At 49.5% G+C, this 16603-nt stretch overlaps 6 protein-coding genes across 6 annotated transcripts; 2 read left to right on the forward strand and 4 right to left on the reverse strand.

The window, feature by feature from the left end:
- Window positions 1-862: 862 nt before the first annotated feature.
- On the reverse strand, window positions 863-4682 carry F9C07_5782 (large subunit of carbamoyl-phosphate synthase; the record flags this gene model as incomplete). Its single annotated transcript, XM_041294727.1, has 3 exons — window positions 863-970; window positions 1032-4087; window positions 4319-4682. 3 exons carry the CDS (start codon window positions 4680-4682, stop codon window positions 863-865), a joined length of 3528 nt encoding a protein of 1175 aa, XP_041150332.1.
- A 1094-nt stretch (window positions 4683-5776) lies between these two features.
- Window positions 5777-7375, reverse strand: F9C07_5783 (uncharacterized protein; the record flags this gene model as incomplete). The annotated part of the gene is made up of 1 exon (XM_041287215.1): window positions 5777-7375. The coding sequence occupies one exon, from the start codon at window positions 7373-7375 to the stop codon at window positions 5777-5779; it is 1599 nt and encodes a 532-aa protein (XP_041150333.1).
- Window positions 7376-7846: 471 nt separating this feature from the next.
- F9C07_1864779 (uncharacterized protein) lies at window positions 7847-9703 on the forward strand. Its single transcript, XM_041294716.2, has 4 exons — window positions 7847-8315; window positions 8424-8638; window positions 8692-8765; window positions 8822-9703. The coding sequence occupies exons 2-4, from the start codon at window positions 8425-8427 to the stop codon at window positions 9488-9490; spliced, it is 957 nt and encodes a 318-aa protein (XP_041150334.1). The 5' UTR covers window positions 7847-8315; window position 8424; the 3' UTR covers window positions 9491-9703.
- Window positions 9704-9826: 123 nt separating this feature from the next.
- On the forward strand, window positions 9827-11811 carry F9C07_2145511 (uncharacterized protein). Its single transcript, XM_041294717.2, has 4 exons — window positions 9827-9998; window positions 10056-10142; window positions 10231-11626; window positions 11686-11811. Exons 1-3 carry the CDS (start codon window positions 9916-9918, stop codon window positions 10907-10909), a joined length of 849 nt encoding a protein of 282 aa, XP_041150335.1. The 5' UTR covers window positions 9827-9915; the 3' UTR covers window positions 10910-11626; window positions 11686-11811.
- F9C07_5785 (uncharacterized protein) lies at window positions 11349-12235 on the reverse strand (the record flags this gene model as incomplete). Its single annotated transcript, XM_041287213.2, has 3 exons — window positions 11349-11626; window positions 11943-11984; window positions 12112-12235. The coding sequence occupies 3 exons, from the start codon at window positions 12233-12235 to the stop codon at window positions 11349-11351; spliced, it is 444 nt and encodes a 147-aa protein (XP_041150336.2).
- A 407-nt stretch (window positions 12236-12642) lies between these two features.
- F9C07_2062827 (nuclear transport receptor RANBP7/RANBP8) lies at window positions 12643-16216 on the reverse strand (the record flags this gene model as incomplete). The annotated part of the gene is made up of 8 exons (XM_041294728.2): window positions 12643-12806; window positions 12861-12978; window positions 13035-13213; window positions 13263-15127; window positions 15175-15359; window positions 15418-15878; window positions 15980-16058; window positions 16127-16216. 8 exons carry the CDS (start codon window positions 16214-16216, stop codon window positions 12643-12645), a joined length of 3141 nt encoding a protein of 1046 aa, XP_041150337.2.
- Window positions 16217-16603: the final 387 nt, after the last annotated feature.

A 16603-nucleotide genomic window follows, 5' to 3' on the forward strand; every position in this document is an offset into this window, starting at 1 on the left:
CTGGTTTTGAGGGATAATATTGTAGCATGGAGTATAGACCCTGTCACAATACTTTACCACTTTGCATCCGGTACAGTTTTTCAGAGGACCGCTGTGATGAAAAGGTCCGCTCCCAAGACATCCTGAACATGTGTCACTCAGTCGTGGCGTATCTAACACAGCTACAAATGGACTGGTGATGTTCAAAACATCTTCGCCAACTTTGATGGTAGTTGAAGCAAAAAGACCTCTTCCCAAACCACCAGGTGCTGGGCCTGGTGTGGCTCTAGTGTGTACGGAGGGGAGGGGGTTTTCTAGAGGCATGATATTCTGGTTTCATTCGCCAATGACCTCGGACACAGTCCAATAAGTTTTATGTATACTTTCTTTGGAATAGGGTAGACACTTGGAACAATAAAAGCTGAAAGGTTAACTTAGGGCGATCCCGCGATGCTTAGTCAGTTCACGTCAAGGACTCCCCTCAGAGAACAATACAAGATGATTACAGTGTAGACATGGCTGGAGAAGAGAGGTCTTGATCAGATATTTCAAAAATACTATACACATGTGAATCATAACGATCAATTCAGAGGAAGCCCACAGGATGCTTTTCTCGCTCACGCACAAAGCCTGCCTACTGGGAGGAATCATAAATGGATAACAATAACAAAGAGAAACAAGTTCCACCGGAGTACATGAGCATAGCCACCTTTCCCGTCAAAGGTGGCTTTGTCAAGGCCAAATAAAAAGTCTATCAATGTAGAGTAGAGCCTTCTCCACTACGCCAAACCAGACGGCTATTCCGTGCCTTGAAGAAAATAGAAACAACATCAGGTGATTATTATGTTGACAAAAACTTTTGTTTTAAGACCGCAATGCTGATTTACAGAAGCTTGCCGCCGGCGAACTCAGACCAGCTGCGGACCTCAGAAGGCATACCCTCGGCACGGGGCAGCTTCTCGCTCATGGCCTGGGCAAAGAGGAGAGCAGTCTGTAAAGAAACATGATTAGCATCAATAAAACCCGGCAGATACAACGTGGGTTTAACATACCTTGGTCTCCATGAACAGAGGAACACCGAAGTCGACGGCGTTACGTCTCATGACGTAGTCCTCATCCAGCAGGGTCTTGCCCCGGGTCTTAGCAAGGTTAAAGGTACCACGGATGTTATACTTCTCGAAGACCTCGCGCAGTGCACGCTTGTCTTTCTTGGGGAACTCAATCACCTGCACGGAAACACTTTCCTTGGCAGTGGACTCAATGTGATCCTTAACAGAGGCGCTAGCGGCGAAGAACTTGTAGCCCAATGGCTGAAGGTATTCAACAATCTTGGCCAGAGCGGGGTTCTTGATGTCACCACCAAGCAGGATACCCTCACCGGGCTCAGGGACACGGAAGTTCATGGTGGACTGGAGAGATGCCCAGTAGGCCTCAACCAAGTCCTTACCGAAGCAAGCAATCTCACCAGTACTGGACATCTCGACGCCAAGGAAGGGGTCAGCACCAGCAAGACGAGTCCAGCTGAACTGAGGGACCTTAGTAGCGACATAGTCACGCTTCTCGGTCATGAGGTCTACAGGCTCAGGAACGTCACGGCCAACAAGGGCCTTGGTGGCAGTATCGATGAAGTTGGTGCCTAGAACCTTGCTGACGAAGGGGAAGGAACGGGAAGCACGCAGGTTGCACTCAATAACCTTCAACTCAGGCTGGGCACCTTCCTGGTCGGCCTTGATGATCTGCATGTTGAAAGGACCGGTGATGTTCCAGGCCTTAGCAACCTTCTCAGCAATCTCCTTGACACGGCCCATGACTGACTCATCGAGATAGGCTGGAGGAAGAACAAGAGTGGCATCACCAGAGTGGACACCAGCTGGCTCAACGTGCTCACTGACAGCATGCAGCAGGAGCTTACCATTCGAAGCAACAGCGTCGACATCAATTTCCTGTGCGCCCTCAATGAACTTAGTGATGACGACAGGGTGGTCAGGGGAGACAGCGCTAGCATTAAGAAGCTTCTCCTTGAGCTCATCCTGGCTGTAGATGACGTTCATGGCAGCACCAGACAGGACATAACTGGGGCGGACTAGGACAGGGTAGCCGACAGACTCGGCGAAACGTTCTGCATCAGCAACTGAAGTGAGTTCCTTCCAGGCAGGCTGGTCGACACCAATGCTATCCAGGATCGAAGAGAACTTGTGACGATCCTCAGCCTTGTCAATATCAACAGGGTCAGTACCGAGAACGTTAGCGCCACCAGTCTCCTGAAGACGAAGGGCAATGTTCTGTGGCAGCTGGCCACCGACGGACACAACGACACCGCTGGCAGTCTCGAGTTCGTAGATATCCATGACACGTTCGTAGCTGAGTTCTTCGAAGTAGAGCTTGTCAGCAGTGTCGAAATCGGTAGAGTAGGTCTCAGGGTTGTAGTTGATCATAACGGTCTTCTTGCCCATGTTCCTGAGAGAAAGGGTGGCGTTAACTGCACACCAGTCGAACTCGACAGAGCTTCCAATACGGTAGACACCGCTTCCCAGGATGATAATACCATGGTCATCGAAAGTAACATCATGGGAAGTGGCGTTATAGGTGGTGTATAGGTAGTTAGTGTCAGCAGGAAACTCAGCAGCAAGAGTATCAATCTTCTTCACCCATGGGGTGATGCCAAAGCTCTTTCTGCGCGCACGGACATCGTCTTCGGATGCTCCGACAAGGAGGGAGATCTGCTTGTCAGAGAAACCAAGCTTCTTCGCCTTGAGCATGGTCTCCTTCTGAATGCCGAAGAGGCTGCCAATTTCCTTAAGTTCATTATGGCAGTCAACGATGTTCTGAAGCTTGTAGAGGAACCACTTATCAATCTTGGTCAGCTCATGAACCTTATCGACCGAGTAGTTCTCGTGGAGCATAGCCTGGCCGACTGCCAACCAACGGCGATCGGTAGGGTTCTGCAAGACCTCGTCCAAGTTCTCGAACTTGTCACCCTGGAAACCAACGAATCGAGGGTCAACCTGACGGATAGCCTTCTGGAAAGATTCTTCGAAAGTACGACCAATGGCCATCACCTCACCAACCGACTTCATAGCACTTCCAATATCCCGGTTGACATGCTGGAACTTGCTCAAATCCCACCGGGGGATCTTGGTAACAATGTAATCCAAACTAGGCTCGAAGTTCGCGGTGGTGGTCTTCGTCACAGCATTGGGCAGCTCGGGCAGAGTATGGCCCAGACCGATCTTCGCAGCGGTGTAGGCTAGAGGGTAACCGGTAGCTTTAGATGCCAAAGCAGAAGAGCGAGAGAGACGAGCGTTGACCTCGATCACACGGTAGTCCAAGCCATCGGGTTGCAAGGCATACTGCACGTTACATTCACCAACGACACCCAAATGGCGGACGATCTTAATGGCAGCCGTACGAAGCATGTGATACTCCTCGTCGGACAGAGTCTGACTGGGAGCAACGACAATACTGTCACCAGTGTGAATACCCAGGGGGTCAAAGTTCTCCATGTTGCAAACAGTGATACAGTTGTTGTCAGCATCACGCACAACTTCATACTCAACCTCCTTCCAGCCTCGAAGGGACTTCTCAACCAAAATCTGAGGAGCAAGGGTCAAAGAGCGGGATGCCAGGTTCCTCAATTCCTCGGGGTTGTTGGCAAATCCAGAACCCAAACCACCAAGAGCATATGCGGAACGAACGATAATGGGATAGCCAACTTCCTCGGCGGCCTTCAAGGCCTCGTCAACAGTGTTAACAGCAATGGACTCGGCAATGGGAATGTTGATCTCGTTCAGCGCCTTGGCGAAAAGATCACGGTCCTCACTAGTCTCCAGAGTCTTGATGCTCGTTCCCAAGACTCTCACACCATAACGTTCAAAGATACCCATGCGGTTCATCTGCACACCCAGGTTCAGAGCGGTCTGTCCACCGAAGGAAAGGAAGATAGCGTCCGGTCTTTCCCTCTCAATGACGTAGGTGACATATTCAGGAGTAACTGGAAGGTAGTAAACTTCGTCTGCAAGCTTGTGATCGGTCTGAATCGTTGCGATATTAGGGTTGATCAAAACGGACTCCACTCCAGCTTCTTTAAGAGCCTTGAGAGCCTGGGAGCCTATAACATTCGAAAACCAGCATTAGTTACCGTTATTGAGTTACAATACCCAACCGTCCCGACTGTATCTCGGTCGCCGCTGCGCTCATTTCCAACCGATTGGTACAGCTCCCTCGTGCCAGGTTTCGATGTTTAATTGCACAAATGAGGAGATCATCCAATTGGTACAATGGATAGATGATAGCCGAGGCCGTATCGGATAATATAGATATACTGGACTTTATAACTTACCGGAATAGTCAAACTCTCCAGCCTGTCCGATACTCAGACCACCACTACCGATAACAAGGACCTTCTTCACATCGACCAGATTGCGACCTGGCTTTACGATGCCACTGGCAAGGTAGCTTTCAGCGGAGGGGGCATTTGTCGACTCCGACGCCAGGCGACTAATTGCACTAGAGAAGGAGCGAAGCTGCTGGGGCCTCCATGGCGAAGGGGTCTTCTGCTGCAATCGCAGACTCGATGCCGCCGAATGGGCAGTAGTTTGAGAGGAAAATGGGCGCAGAGCAAGTGTGGATCGGCGAGATTCTGCCAGACAACGCTGACGCAGAAGGGAGGCCGTGGCCTGCCCGCACCGAGTAGTGAGAACCATTGCGCAGGGCGCTGGTATGGAAGGGGAAAAGGAATCTAGAAGTCAATTCCCGGAGATATCCAAGGAAGACGGTGTATGGTCTCTACTGTCGTTTGACTGTATGAGTCTGCCTTTTTTGGCACCCTGTTATCCCGCTTTATGCCACACGCCCAGTACACAGGGGAGGACTAAAGGAAGAACGGGATGAATGGCCAGGGAGTTGGGGGGGAAAGTAGAGTAGTCAGAGGTGAAGAAGATAAAGAAAGGACAGAAGGGAAGAAAAAAGGTTAAAAAGGTCTTGGTAGGGCGATGAGTCAATGCACTACAGTGAGCACTTCTGGAGACACCAAGAAACCAGGATAGACGACATGGAACCCCCGAAAACGCGAAAATGCCCCAACCTCCAAGCCGATAAGAGCTCCGGTGTGCGGAGCCATCAGCTTTTTTTGCGTTTTTTCTCTGTCTCTTTTCCCCATCGGGATGCGGCAGGGTCACCGCCCGATAGTGCCACCAATCAGAGGGCTGTACTAGGGCTGCGGTAAGTGCAGGAGATCATAAAGACCAGAGCTGCAAAAGACACTAGACTCTCTAGTTCCTGGCGGCGCTAACCACTTTACGCCTAGTTGTATGAGTCAATGGCCTACTATGGAGAACCGGGTATGGGGACTCTTGAATCTTGAATAATGATAACTCATAATGCCGGTTGAGATATTCAAGATTATAATTTACCATGACCCATTGGAATTGATCTTCACCATCAATGGTTTGGTTGACCAGCCAAATCCCCCCTCAATGGCTCTGAAAATCAGGGTCAAGGGCTGCAAATCCTCGCACAAAAAAAATTTTTGACTAAATTGCAGATCAGCCCTCTTTGCAGGATTCTATCAGTTGAGTGGTGTCTCCGCTACAGAGTGCTCGCTACCGCGCTAATGGCAGCTAAGCACGGGAACACCGGCATTCGGAGTCCCCACGTTATCTTTTGGAACCAATGTTGGCATACATTGCCGGAAGTACATCCCTGCTATTATTTCCCATCGAATCATGGTTTCTTGACAAGATAAGATGTACTTTCTTAGTTCAGGGTTGCTACTAGCTTGTTCCATCTAATGGCTCTATCATTCCGTGACTCCTATTTGTCCGTCAAGCTTAGCCCATGGCCCTTTAGCCCTTGGTCTCGCGTGCGACCTGGATGACTCTGCCTCATCTTGTTCTACCTTGTTCCGCAAAACCTCCTCTAGATCCTGGTTTAATATGCCGTAAACTTCTTGCAAGGCCTGCTCCGCATCTTGGGCGGCTTCGATACCGTCTTCCAGGTTGTGTTCCACATTTTCGCGTTCACTGGTCCCTGCCGCTTCCGACGCAAAGGCCCATGCTTCAGCTAGTGCAACGACCTCATCAGGTTTGGCTGGCTCCACCGGCGTAGTAGGATAACGGGCATTTATAGCCGCAGTCGCATGTTTAAATCGTGGCTGCCGAGCAGGCATAGGGTACTCCGGAAGAAGGCGACTTTCATCTCTCAGCCGATTCAGGATGCGCAGAGTCGTGGATTTTTCTTTTGCAAGAGTCCCAGTCAGGTAGAATTTCTGCAAAGCTAGTGCCCGTTGGCATTTCGAAAGTGGGAGGAGTTGCTCATCCGCAAAAGATAGGACATCCACTGGCTCTAAGGTTGGCGTTTCCTCTGGAGTAGTTTTTCGTTTCTCAGTGGGGCGACTTGCAGGTTGCACAGAGCTGGTACCAATGGGCTGGCACGCCCTAGAGGCAGCATCGAGAAGACGCTTGCGAGCATCAACGTAGGCGGCATACTGTTCTGCGATCTGTGCTTTCTGGTCTTCCAGCAAATTGGCCGACTTCTCGATTTCCTCGGGAGGCAACTCCTGAACAGGACCATCCTCGTTGTTCCCAACACTCCCCAATTTTTCCTCGACCCATTGTACCAAGACATCTCGGGTTTTCTGGAGCGCAGTAACCTTCGCGCCAGAGGCAATACCATCATTCTCAGAACCATCCTCAGTATCATGCTGCGCCTTCAGCTCCTCAAGTAGTCTCTTTTCTCTCTCTAACTGATATCTCGCGCGTATCACGGCCCTTTCAAGGTTATGCATCAAGTCCTCAATTCCAATCTCGGAAGCGCATCCATTCTGATCTTCTTCCAAATCTAGCTGCAGGGCAGACTGTTGGCTGCGATTTCCTATACGATCAAAGTCCTCTGGTTTGATTATATCTCGATTCTTAAGCTCTTCCAAATAACGCTGAAAGACTTGGAGCTTCGCATGTTGGCGACGGTCACGGAGTAGTTCGAGATAAGCTCGGAGTTCTGAGTTAGGGTCAACGCGGTGTGCGTTGACGCCACCAGAAGGTTGGCCCTGTGTCTTCCCAGAAGTATACCTCTCGGACACCAAACGGTACTCCTTCCTTGCGTTCACATTTGCCTTCAATGCTAGTAGATATTCCTTTCTTAGCCCCGTCAATTCTGGAGGAATATGCTTCACATCGACGACGGCATCTTGAGGTACGCATAAAGAGAGATGAGATCGGGCATGGGCATTTGGGTAGTCTGGATTATCATCGGCAAACGTAATTTGTGATCGGAGGTAGGAGGTTAAGACTTGTCGAATGCGTAGTGCTTCCTGGCGACTTTTGATGTAAGGAGCAAGCGGTTTTGCGAAGGCAGGAATGTGCGCAGGGATAGCGGAGTCGTCATTGTGATGGGCCATAGATGGGCGTAGGTATGAGCGGTGGAGGTCCAGCGCCGTAATCTGAAACGTCGAGGGGGAAACTTATTCCTGTTGACGGCTCTCTGAAGGTATGATATTCAATACCCCGGATTCAAGTTGTTTGTTTCTCTTGTTTGTTTGATGATGCCACTTGACATTAGGTAAGCCAGCCCACGGCTCAGTGATCCACGTGATTGGTGCCGGCCAGCGTTGTTTTCTGTATACAGAATGATAGTACACATTCGTACCTACGTCGTATGAATTTATCGAATTGTATGGGGTCGATGTGGAGCGAGACGGTGTGAGGCGAATTGTTCTAAATTAAGAAGCCTTCTCGCCTCGCAGATGTGGTGCTGTTAGTTTCAACATGTTTGAGACAGGAAAATATAGACCAAAAATATATACCTCCCCAGATTTAACAATCACACACTTTAGTTGTCTAATATTAGCAGTAGGTCATACTCACTAAAAAAGACATCAGTACCACCGTGCCCCTCTTCGAGCCATTCCGTCAGCGATCATGTAGATACTTGGTTGCAGTAACCAACCAAAACCAAAGATACCCTGGTTCGGATCTTCGGGCAACTGTTTCAAGGATCCTTAGCCCTGTCATTTCATTGTTTAGTGCAAAATGAGTAATAAAGTAAAGCCTCGGGTCCGGAGGAGAAATATGGACAACTCTAAAACGAACTGGCCCTCCTTTCATCGTTAGACAGGCAGAAAACATTACCAGAGCTCGATCAAGTTGCATTGTTGATAGGTCTCATGCATGCGCACTGTTAATAAGGTATCTGGGCTGGGAATTCTTTCTTTTGCAGCTCAAAGAGTGGTCCTGGGGTTTGGTATGCTTTGACCCTTTGGAATCTCAATCAAGGGGGGAGGGGATTTCTCTTGTCGTTAACTTTCATATATAGTCCGTCTACTTACTCCTCTCTCTCTTGTACGGTAACATCCACCCCTTCGCTTCTACTTGAACGAATTTATCGCTCAACTTTCTGGTCTTTTCCCCATCGGTCCCAATCTCGTGATCTATCATAATCCTTCATAGAATGGCACCAGAATTGGCCTCCGTGCCCATTTCTACTCCAAGATCACGGCCCCGAGCTGCCACGGCGATGCAACCAGCCACTACACCGCCAGCCATCTCTTCTCGACGTCCGTCGCAAGTAATGAGTCCTCCTGCTCTCCCACTTGCGCCGGTTGCATATACAGGGAGCTCTGGGCCTGGAGGCAATGACCATGGCAGTGTGAGATCGGCTTCCGGTAAGCTGCCATTTTCGCTTTAGATTGGAACTCTCGAGCTGAACTACTTCAAGGCCCACTGAGACATCCAAAGCCCCTCACGCCGTCCGACATCCACTCGATGCTTGAACAAGAACAAGAGGCAATGGTATTCAAATTTAACAGCCCATAAGGTCGCATATACGTACTGACTTGAGCTCAAAGGTTAATCGTCTATCAAGAGAGTTGTCTCTGCTCCGACAACAGACAGCTTCTGTCGCATCGACAACATCCTCTACATCTACCACCCTCAACGAGCCGTCAGATACCCTGCAGGCTTCTTACTTATCTTCCTCAGCGCATTCCACTGTATCACGGCGCCACCGTTCCTCGTCAAGCCTGAGCTCCTCGTACATCCCAGCCGTCCAGGGCTCAAGAACAGGAAGCGGTGCTGGGATCACTCCCTCGCGAGATGTTCCTTTAACGTCTTCCCGTCCGGGTCGGAGTCGAGAGCCGTCCTTTACCTCTCCGCGACAGTCAGAAGGAACGCTGCCACTATTTCCTGCATCAGCACAGCAGCCACAAAGTGATCAATTCTCGAATTTTGTCTCCGGGCCGCATCCGTACCCCCATCGTAACTCGCTCTCTCAACAACGGTCACGAACTACTTCTATATCCCGCCCGGATGAGATAGCACGACAACGTGGGGAGTTGGAGATACTCAAGCGGGAAAATGAAGGACTCCGGCGCCGTGTTCGAGATCTTGAGCTCGTTCTTCGAAAACATCGCGAACAGGAGCCGGATGCGACAGACCAAGTAGCATCTGGAACCATTGCAGCTATTACAGATGTGTTGGACAATGCTTCCGTAACAAAAGTGGATGGTACCAACTGAGGCGGCGAAGAAACCCTCTTTGTTATTGTTGAGTGATTATCTGTTTAGTTAGGAAGGAGGGTCCTAGAGGGATCCAGGAACAGGTAATGCTAAGAAATTGTCTATTCGCTTTCGCTCGCATTCTTAGCCATTCTTCCACCCGCCGATCCGCTATTCATTCTCTTTTTCTTCGGAAAATACTTCTGCCTTCTAGCACCAGCCATCCACATCATAATTACTTGCCGTCACATGTTGATGACGACTCCCCACTGTGGCTGTGCAACGTGCCCCTCTCTCCCACGTCATCTGTGGCTCGACTGCTCCGCTCAAATAAATACTCCTGAATTGTTCTTCCATTCCTATAACTCTCTATTATTTCAATTGCACCCCTCTTGATATACCGATCTTGATATATTCTCTACCGAAAACCACATTCCATCGTCACCATGTCTGAACGCAGCACAGTCCATGTCTCGGGCATCGCGCCTGCCACCTCCGAGAAGGAAGTCCGGGACTTCTTTAGCTTCTGGTAAGATCACACTCTTTTTATGTTTCTAGACATTTGACACGACTAACAGCTATATAGTGGCAAGATTACCTCCATCTCTGTGACTCCAGTTTCTGGTGAGCCAGGTGCTTCCAAGTCCGCAACCGTGACTTTCGAGAAAGAAGCGTAAGCCTTACCCCGCACTAGCTCGCTGGCTCTTATAATCCGAGCTTTGAAAGACGACCTTGGATGGAATTCACTAACTATGGTTTAGGGCTGCCAAGACTGCCTTGCTTCTGGATCAAACTCAGCTGGGAGGTTCTGCAGTGCACGTCGAGGCTGCCCAGACCCTCGACGACATCGCCGGTTCCCAGGCCGCCAGTGCAGGAGAGGCCAGGGATGAGAACCACCATGAGATCTCGCAGGAAGACAAGCCCAAGTCCCGAATCTTCGCCGAGTACCTTGCTCACGGCTATGCACTGAGCGACAACGCAATCCAGAAGGCTATTGCCCTCGACCAGAAGCACGGTTTCTCCAACCGCTTCACCTCGGCTCTGTCCAACTTTGATCAGAAGTACAAGGCCACGGACCGCGCCAGAGGAATTGATGAGAGCTACAAGATCAGCGACAAGGCTGCCACTGGTTGGCACGGACTCCACTCATACTTCGAAAAGGCTCTTGGTACACCATCAGGTCAAAAGCTTCGTGATTTCTACGTCCAGACCGATAAGCAGGTGCGGGACATCCACGCTGAGGCCAGGCGCTTGGCAGACCTGAAGAGTGGAAAGACCACTCATGAGGGTGAGGCCCCAGCTGCCGGTGCAGAGGCCTCCGGTGCCGTTCCCGCAGCTGCTGCTCCTGCGGCTCCTGCGGCTCCCGCTGCCCCAGCCGAACCTGCCCCTGCGGCGAGCCAGCCCGCTGGAACCACTGCCCCTGCCGAGCCTAAGGCATAATGAATTGACGACGTACTGAATTTAAACTGGGATGCTGTCTGATTTGTGTTTCCTGTATTCTGATGTGCGTTTTTGAACAAGCTGTCTGGAACAGGCTTATGTCAAATAGCTACTATTCTAATCAGTTATTCTTCGAATACCACTGTGCTTAGTACCAAGCTGCAGAATGAAAAATTATCTTTGAAGATCATTGCATTGGGCAAACATGATCCACAAAACAAAACAAAGTAGATATAGTATATATTAAACTTCTCTTGCGCAGCAATAGTAGAATACACCAAGCACCTTACAACCACCTTCCAAGCTATCTAGACTTAAACTTAAAAAGAAAATAAAAGAAAATAAAAAAGCCTTTCTAATCCATTCACTCATATTGAAAAAGGAACCCAATCATGAAAAATTACATATATGTAAACAACATCACACATCAGTCAGTCTATTAATTCCCCGTCCCCTTCTCAAACTTCTTCGCCTCGATATCCTCCAAGGGATGTTTCGGGTTACTCTCGAGTCCATGGAGCTTAGTATCCTCCGACGCTCCCTTAGAATCACCATGGATGCCATGCTGGGTGTGACCCGAGGCAACGGGGTCCTGTTGCTGGGCGCCGGTTTGTTTCTCCGGGGGAGGAGACTGGCGGCCGGAGTTGGGGGCAGACATTTTTGGTGTTTTGGATTTGTTGTTTCGAGTGTAGAGAGTAGAGGGAGGTGAGTTGTACTCTGGGAGGGTTGTATGGTTAGATTTTGTAGAGATTTGGACGGTGGGGGGTGTTGCGTACTGAACCTGGACTTTGGTTTTTGGGGTGTGTGAGATGAAGGGGTGGTTTGTTGTCTGGAAGGATGGAATTGGGTGAGGATTTGGTGTTTAAGTAACTGCCATTGTGTTTAGGAACTGAGATTTATGATGCCAAGTTAGTCGTTGTATCATCATGATGACGTCTGTCTGGTGGTATCAGGTTCCACTGCTGGTGATGGTGTACACCGGCGTTGAAAGTTAGCTATCTTATGTTGAGGCATATTGTCATTGATGCCCTACGTTTCGCCATGTGGCAGAACATTTTAGGCCGTGAAAGGTGTGCTATATGAGATTCAGGTCATGAACTCATGGGAGTTGTGCAATATCTGATATTTACTTCGGTACATGTTCGGATGCAGATTGTGATGGCGTCATACGTCATATTGTTTGCTCTGTTTGCTTAGCATACCACGTGATCTATGTAACATGCGAGAATTGGTTGAATGAGTATGGAATCCGCTCCGGAGATAGTTTCCGGCTTGTTTTGATATTTCTTTCTTAAGACTGACTGTCTTGGTTTGTCTCCCGAGCATGAAATTGGATGATCTGGGTCATCTGGATATGGGCATCGGTCAACTGACGGAATTAATTGGGGATATCAGTGTTTGTAAATGCGTGGAGTACAATTGGAATGAGGCATAGTGAAGAGAAGACTTTTGGGGACATTCGGAGGAACGACAACCATGGATAACGGTAATGATTGCGTCAAGGAAAAGGAAACGATCTAAACAACAAAAGAAACAAAAGAAAAAGGCGTTATAGCGTATCCAGCCTGTCGCTCCATTAGACCGGCGACCTGAGATATCTCAAAAAGGTGAAGGCTGCTCCAAAAACAGACATTCGAACTGGATTGGCATCTTTTATATCGTCATCGGCATCCAACAGAAGTCAACTGGTTCATTTCGTCGACCTGCTGGCTTCTTTTAGTTCTTTTATATTTCTAATTTCCATTGGTCTGGATCCCCGCTGCCGCAGCTTCTGCGTTGGCAGCAGCCAAAGCCTTGGCATCGGCTTCATGGAAGACAGCCTGTAGCACTTGCTGCTCCTCCGGATTCAGGATCTTCGTCAAGTTCTCATACAGTTGTGGCTGTTCCTGCTGAAGACCTGTAACATAGTTAGCTAACGGATTTCGATGCGTGGAAAATGGATGATACATACCCATGAAGACGTGCTTGAAAAGGCCATATGGCTCGATCTTGTCCAATGGGGTCTCGAGAAGGCTTTCCTCGTCCAAGTCATCCTCATCATCATCTGCAAAGGAGCCGAACTTCTGGGCCTATTTATCCAGTCAGTCGATAAAATTCCACGACGTTCGCAGATGAGCTAGCTCACCTCTTTATTCAAGAAATCAAGGTATGCGGCGCTCTCATCTTGAACATCGCCCTCAGGGCCACCCTCGGTCTCATCTTGATCGGTCCACTCAATTTCTCCATCCCAGTCGTTATCCTCATCACCCTCGTCATCCTCGTCGTCGAAGGTGAAGTCTGACTCTTTAGTTGCATCTTCGCGGTCTGTGCAGCGTAAGTATTATATCTCAAGGGGGCAAGGGAAGCAACATACTCTTAAGCGCAGCAGGCAGTGTCTGGAAAAGCCTGGTCACTCCCTGAAGCAATCTAGGCCAACCTTGCTGCACACTCGCGGGAACATCGCCAGCGTTCAATGTCAGAAGCGAGCTAATTGCTGCAATGGAGAGCTTCTTGTCATGAACTCTGCGGAAGTTGTCGATGTTGGAGAACCAGGCGCTGAAGAACTTGTTCGTCCAGCCCTTAGCCTCCAGAACCTGAAGACTGAGAACAGGATTATAATAGATAGCGTTAATCACCATCTCAATCAGATGGATGCGGTAGGATTTAGTCTTCGCCTCGTCAGCGTCGAGCACGCGCATCGGCAACTCAATGAACAGAGGGATGTATTGGTCAATGCCGCCGCGAAGGTTCAGCATCACAGTCTCTGCTAGCTTGCAACCGCAGATCCGGTCCACACCGCCAACCTTCTCATCGCGGAAGATGTCTTCAACCATACTGACAACAGCCGCAAGGTAGGCTGGGTTCTGAACCATCATCTGAGAGCCATATGCGACATAGTTGTCAAGTGCGGGCAGCATGTCCTCCAAGTACAATTCAGCGCCCGCTTTGAAGGTCTTGTGAATAAGCTCGAACGCTTGCCACATAGTGGGAGAGATGGACTTAGATGCAAAGGTGCAACTGTCGATAATCTCGAAGATCTCGTTGTAGAGGTCATATAGCTTGTTCTCAAGCGTGATGCTGATGACAGGCATGAGAATCGTTTCGAGGTGCAGAAGCACATCGGGGGTGCTCTCCAGAGTGAGAATGAGGGTTCCAATAGTCTGCAAGACACCAAGGGCAGTGATACTCTTATCATCCAAGAAGTCACCATATTCATCGTCGCCCTTGGCGGCGTTTCTTTCCAGAAGTTCACCAACAATACGCATGTATGTGTCACGAAGCTGCTCGCTCAATGCCACAGCGAACGGAGTGAGCTCAGCAGAGAACACTTCGACGAAATCTTCCATAACGTTGGCCAAGGCATCCACATCGACCTCATTGGCGAGTTTGAGAAGCTGCTGCATGATCTGAGGAATGTTCTGCTGCATCGAAGTGCGAATGATATCGTGGCGGATAAGGGGTTGCAAAGCAAGGGCCGCTTCAACCCTGACAGGAAGTTCAGGATCGGTCATCGATTCAAGGATATTGCGATAGATGATCATGAGGTTGTTCGGATCCTGGAAGTCGAGCTGCTCAAACTTCTCTAAAGTGTCGCATGCGCGAGCTCTGAGGAAGCCGTGAGGACTGCGGAATTCAGGGAAGACGTGACGGACAAAGAAGTATTCAACCTGATCCGCGATAGGGCTCTTCTTTCCAAGGATAACTGAAGCCAAGGAACCAATCATCCGCAGGGCACCTTCTTTCTCCCTAGGAAGCTTCTGGTCATCTGGAGCAGCCTCGTACTTGCTGACGACGCCGTTGACGAACGTAAGGATCGAGAATGTCTGCTTCTTGCGATTCTTCGTGAGAGCGACAAGGAAGTTTGTTGCTGCAACATCGGGCGCGGAAACCTCCTCGTAGTAGTTCAGCTTACGGTGGAGATACTCGGAGGGGTCGGTCTGGAACAGTTCAATGTCTTCGTCGGATTGGCAAAGGATAGGGAAGATGAAGTGAGCGATCAAGTTGTCCATGTGTGGCTTGAGGTGGTCCCACATCGCCTTCGGTTTGACACATTCTTCCATATAGACCAAAGTGTAGGCGAGGGCAGGGTTGCTAAGCCACTGGCCCTTGGAAACCCACTTATCGATTTCCTGCAGATATCCCTTGAGAATTTCCGGAGCGAAGGTGGCAATGAAGTTCTTGGCATACTGGGTATAATCAGGCGTGCTCGACTTGGTCATTGTGGTGGGGTTTCCGTATCTATGAAAATTAGGAAGTGCTAATCTCTCTCAACGCAAAATACTCACCTGATAAAGAGGCGGTTCAGGTTGGCGTAGGACCATTTCTTACACTTCCACCAGTGGTTAAGCTCCCTCTCTTCCTTAGATTCCAACATGGAGTTTGCAGGAGGATCTTTTGCGATAATTCTGAGGAACAGTGTGCACCAGTCGACAGTCGCTTGATGTGTTTGCAGGAACGGTGAGAGCTCGAACTATTCATTTTCAGTCAGCCCTAATCCAATGTTCGTCTCCAAAGTTTAGTTCACCCACGTAAATGGCATGTTTGTAGGACTTGACGACAATTCGGAGCATCTCAGCAGCCTCCAAACTTTCTTCATCGACAAGTTTCAAGCCGATGTTAAGCAGCTGAGGGAACGTATGCTCAACAATCTTATCAAACTCCTCCCTCTTCTCACCAGCCTTAAATCTATACACACGGCAGATGGCCAGCAAACACTGCAGACCAGCATAGACCGAGCTTGCATCGTTGGTGCCTAACAACTGGAGGGTGATATCCAAGAAACTCGGCCAATGCTCGGGGAAGTCATGCTGGAGGATCTTCTGGAGAAGTGGGACAAGCTGTGCGCGAACGTTCGGGGGTGTTGATACCAAAGCCGGGATCAACCTTTCACGGAAGCCCGGTTTCTCCCCCTCTGGAATCGGTGTGCGCTGTGGGTTTTCTTCGACGGAAGACCAGCCACGGGTAATTCGGTTCTTCAAGTAGACACCGGCTACAGAAAATCATTTCCGTGTTAGAAAATACTTCGCAGATGGCATGAAGCAAGGACAAGGGCGAAGAGGAGGGGGAAAAATCAGGCTGACAAAAACGTACCCGACAGTTGGACGGCATTATTTTGTTCCCCTTGCAAAATATCCAAAAGCGCATTTATAAAGCCGGGCTGTGTCTCGGCCTACGATATTCGGGAAAATAGTATGAGTATAGGCCAGAATCAAATCCATCCAAAAGTATTCCACATACATATTTTAAATCTATCTCAGCCTGACGGCGATTATCCGCATTTGGGTCGAGCGTTGACTGTATGCGGTCCCGAAGAGCTGTAACATCCATATCGCACCAACAGCAGCAAACCCCCAGCAAACAGAAATCGTATTCCGAATCAAAAGTGCCCCGTCACGTAGCAAGAGGCCCGGTAGGACAGAGAATGGGGCCGAGAAAGTTATGTCGCGGGGAGATGTTGTAGTAAAGAAAGTGCAAAAGTGCACATTGGGTTTGTTGGGTTTGGTTTGGTTTTCTCGTGGATTTTCAAGCGGTGCCGGCCCCGCGCCTATGGCAGCTAATCAGAGGGCTCGCCGCCACGCGCGGTAAGAGAATTTTTTGCTGCTCCTGAACATTTTGCCCCGGAAAGGAAAGGAAAATTCCCAGACTAGCTTTAAAGACCCAAGGTTCGCATCGGTTTTGCCGGCAGAATGGCTGGATGTATTCAATTCTCTGTGA

Source organism: Aspergillus flavus, chromosome 7, assembly GCF_009017415.1.
Source record: "Aspergillus flavus chromosome 7, complete sequence".
In the NCBI taxonomy this organism is placed as follows: domain Eukaryota; kingdom Fungi; phylum Ascomycota; class Eurotiomycetes; order Eurotiales; family Aspergillaceae; genus Aspergillus; species Aspergillus flavus.

Excerpts from the sequence above, each read along its gene's own strand:
- F9C07_1864779 (XM_041294716.2), top strand. The coding sequence starts at position 8,425 with ATGGCACCAGAATTGGCCTCCGTGCCCATTTCTACTCCAAGATCACGG. Across the intron at positions 8,639-8,691 it reads CAGTGTGAGATCGGCTTCCG|GCCCACTGAGACATCCAAAG; the intron begins GTAAGCTGCCAT and ends AACTACTTCAAG. Across the intron at positions 8,766-8,821 it reads AACAAGAACAAGAGGCAATG|GTTAATCGTCTATCAAGAGA; the intron begins GTATTCAAATTT and ends TTGAGCTCAAAG.
- F9C07_2145511 (XM_041294717.2), top strand. The coding sequence starts at position 9,916 with ATGTCTGAACGCAGCACAGTCCATGTCTCGGGCATCGCGCCTGCCACC. Across the intron at positions 9,999-10,055 it reads CGGGACTTCTTTAGCTTCTG|TGGCAAGATTACCTCCATCT; the intron begins GTAAGATCACAC and ends ACAGCTATATAG. Across the intron at positions 10,143-10,230 it reads GTGACTTTCGAGAAAGAAGC|GGCTGCCAAGACTGCCTTGC; the intron begins GTAAGCCTTACC and ends ACTATGGTTTAG.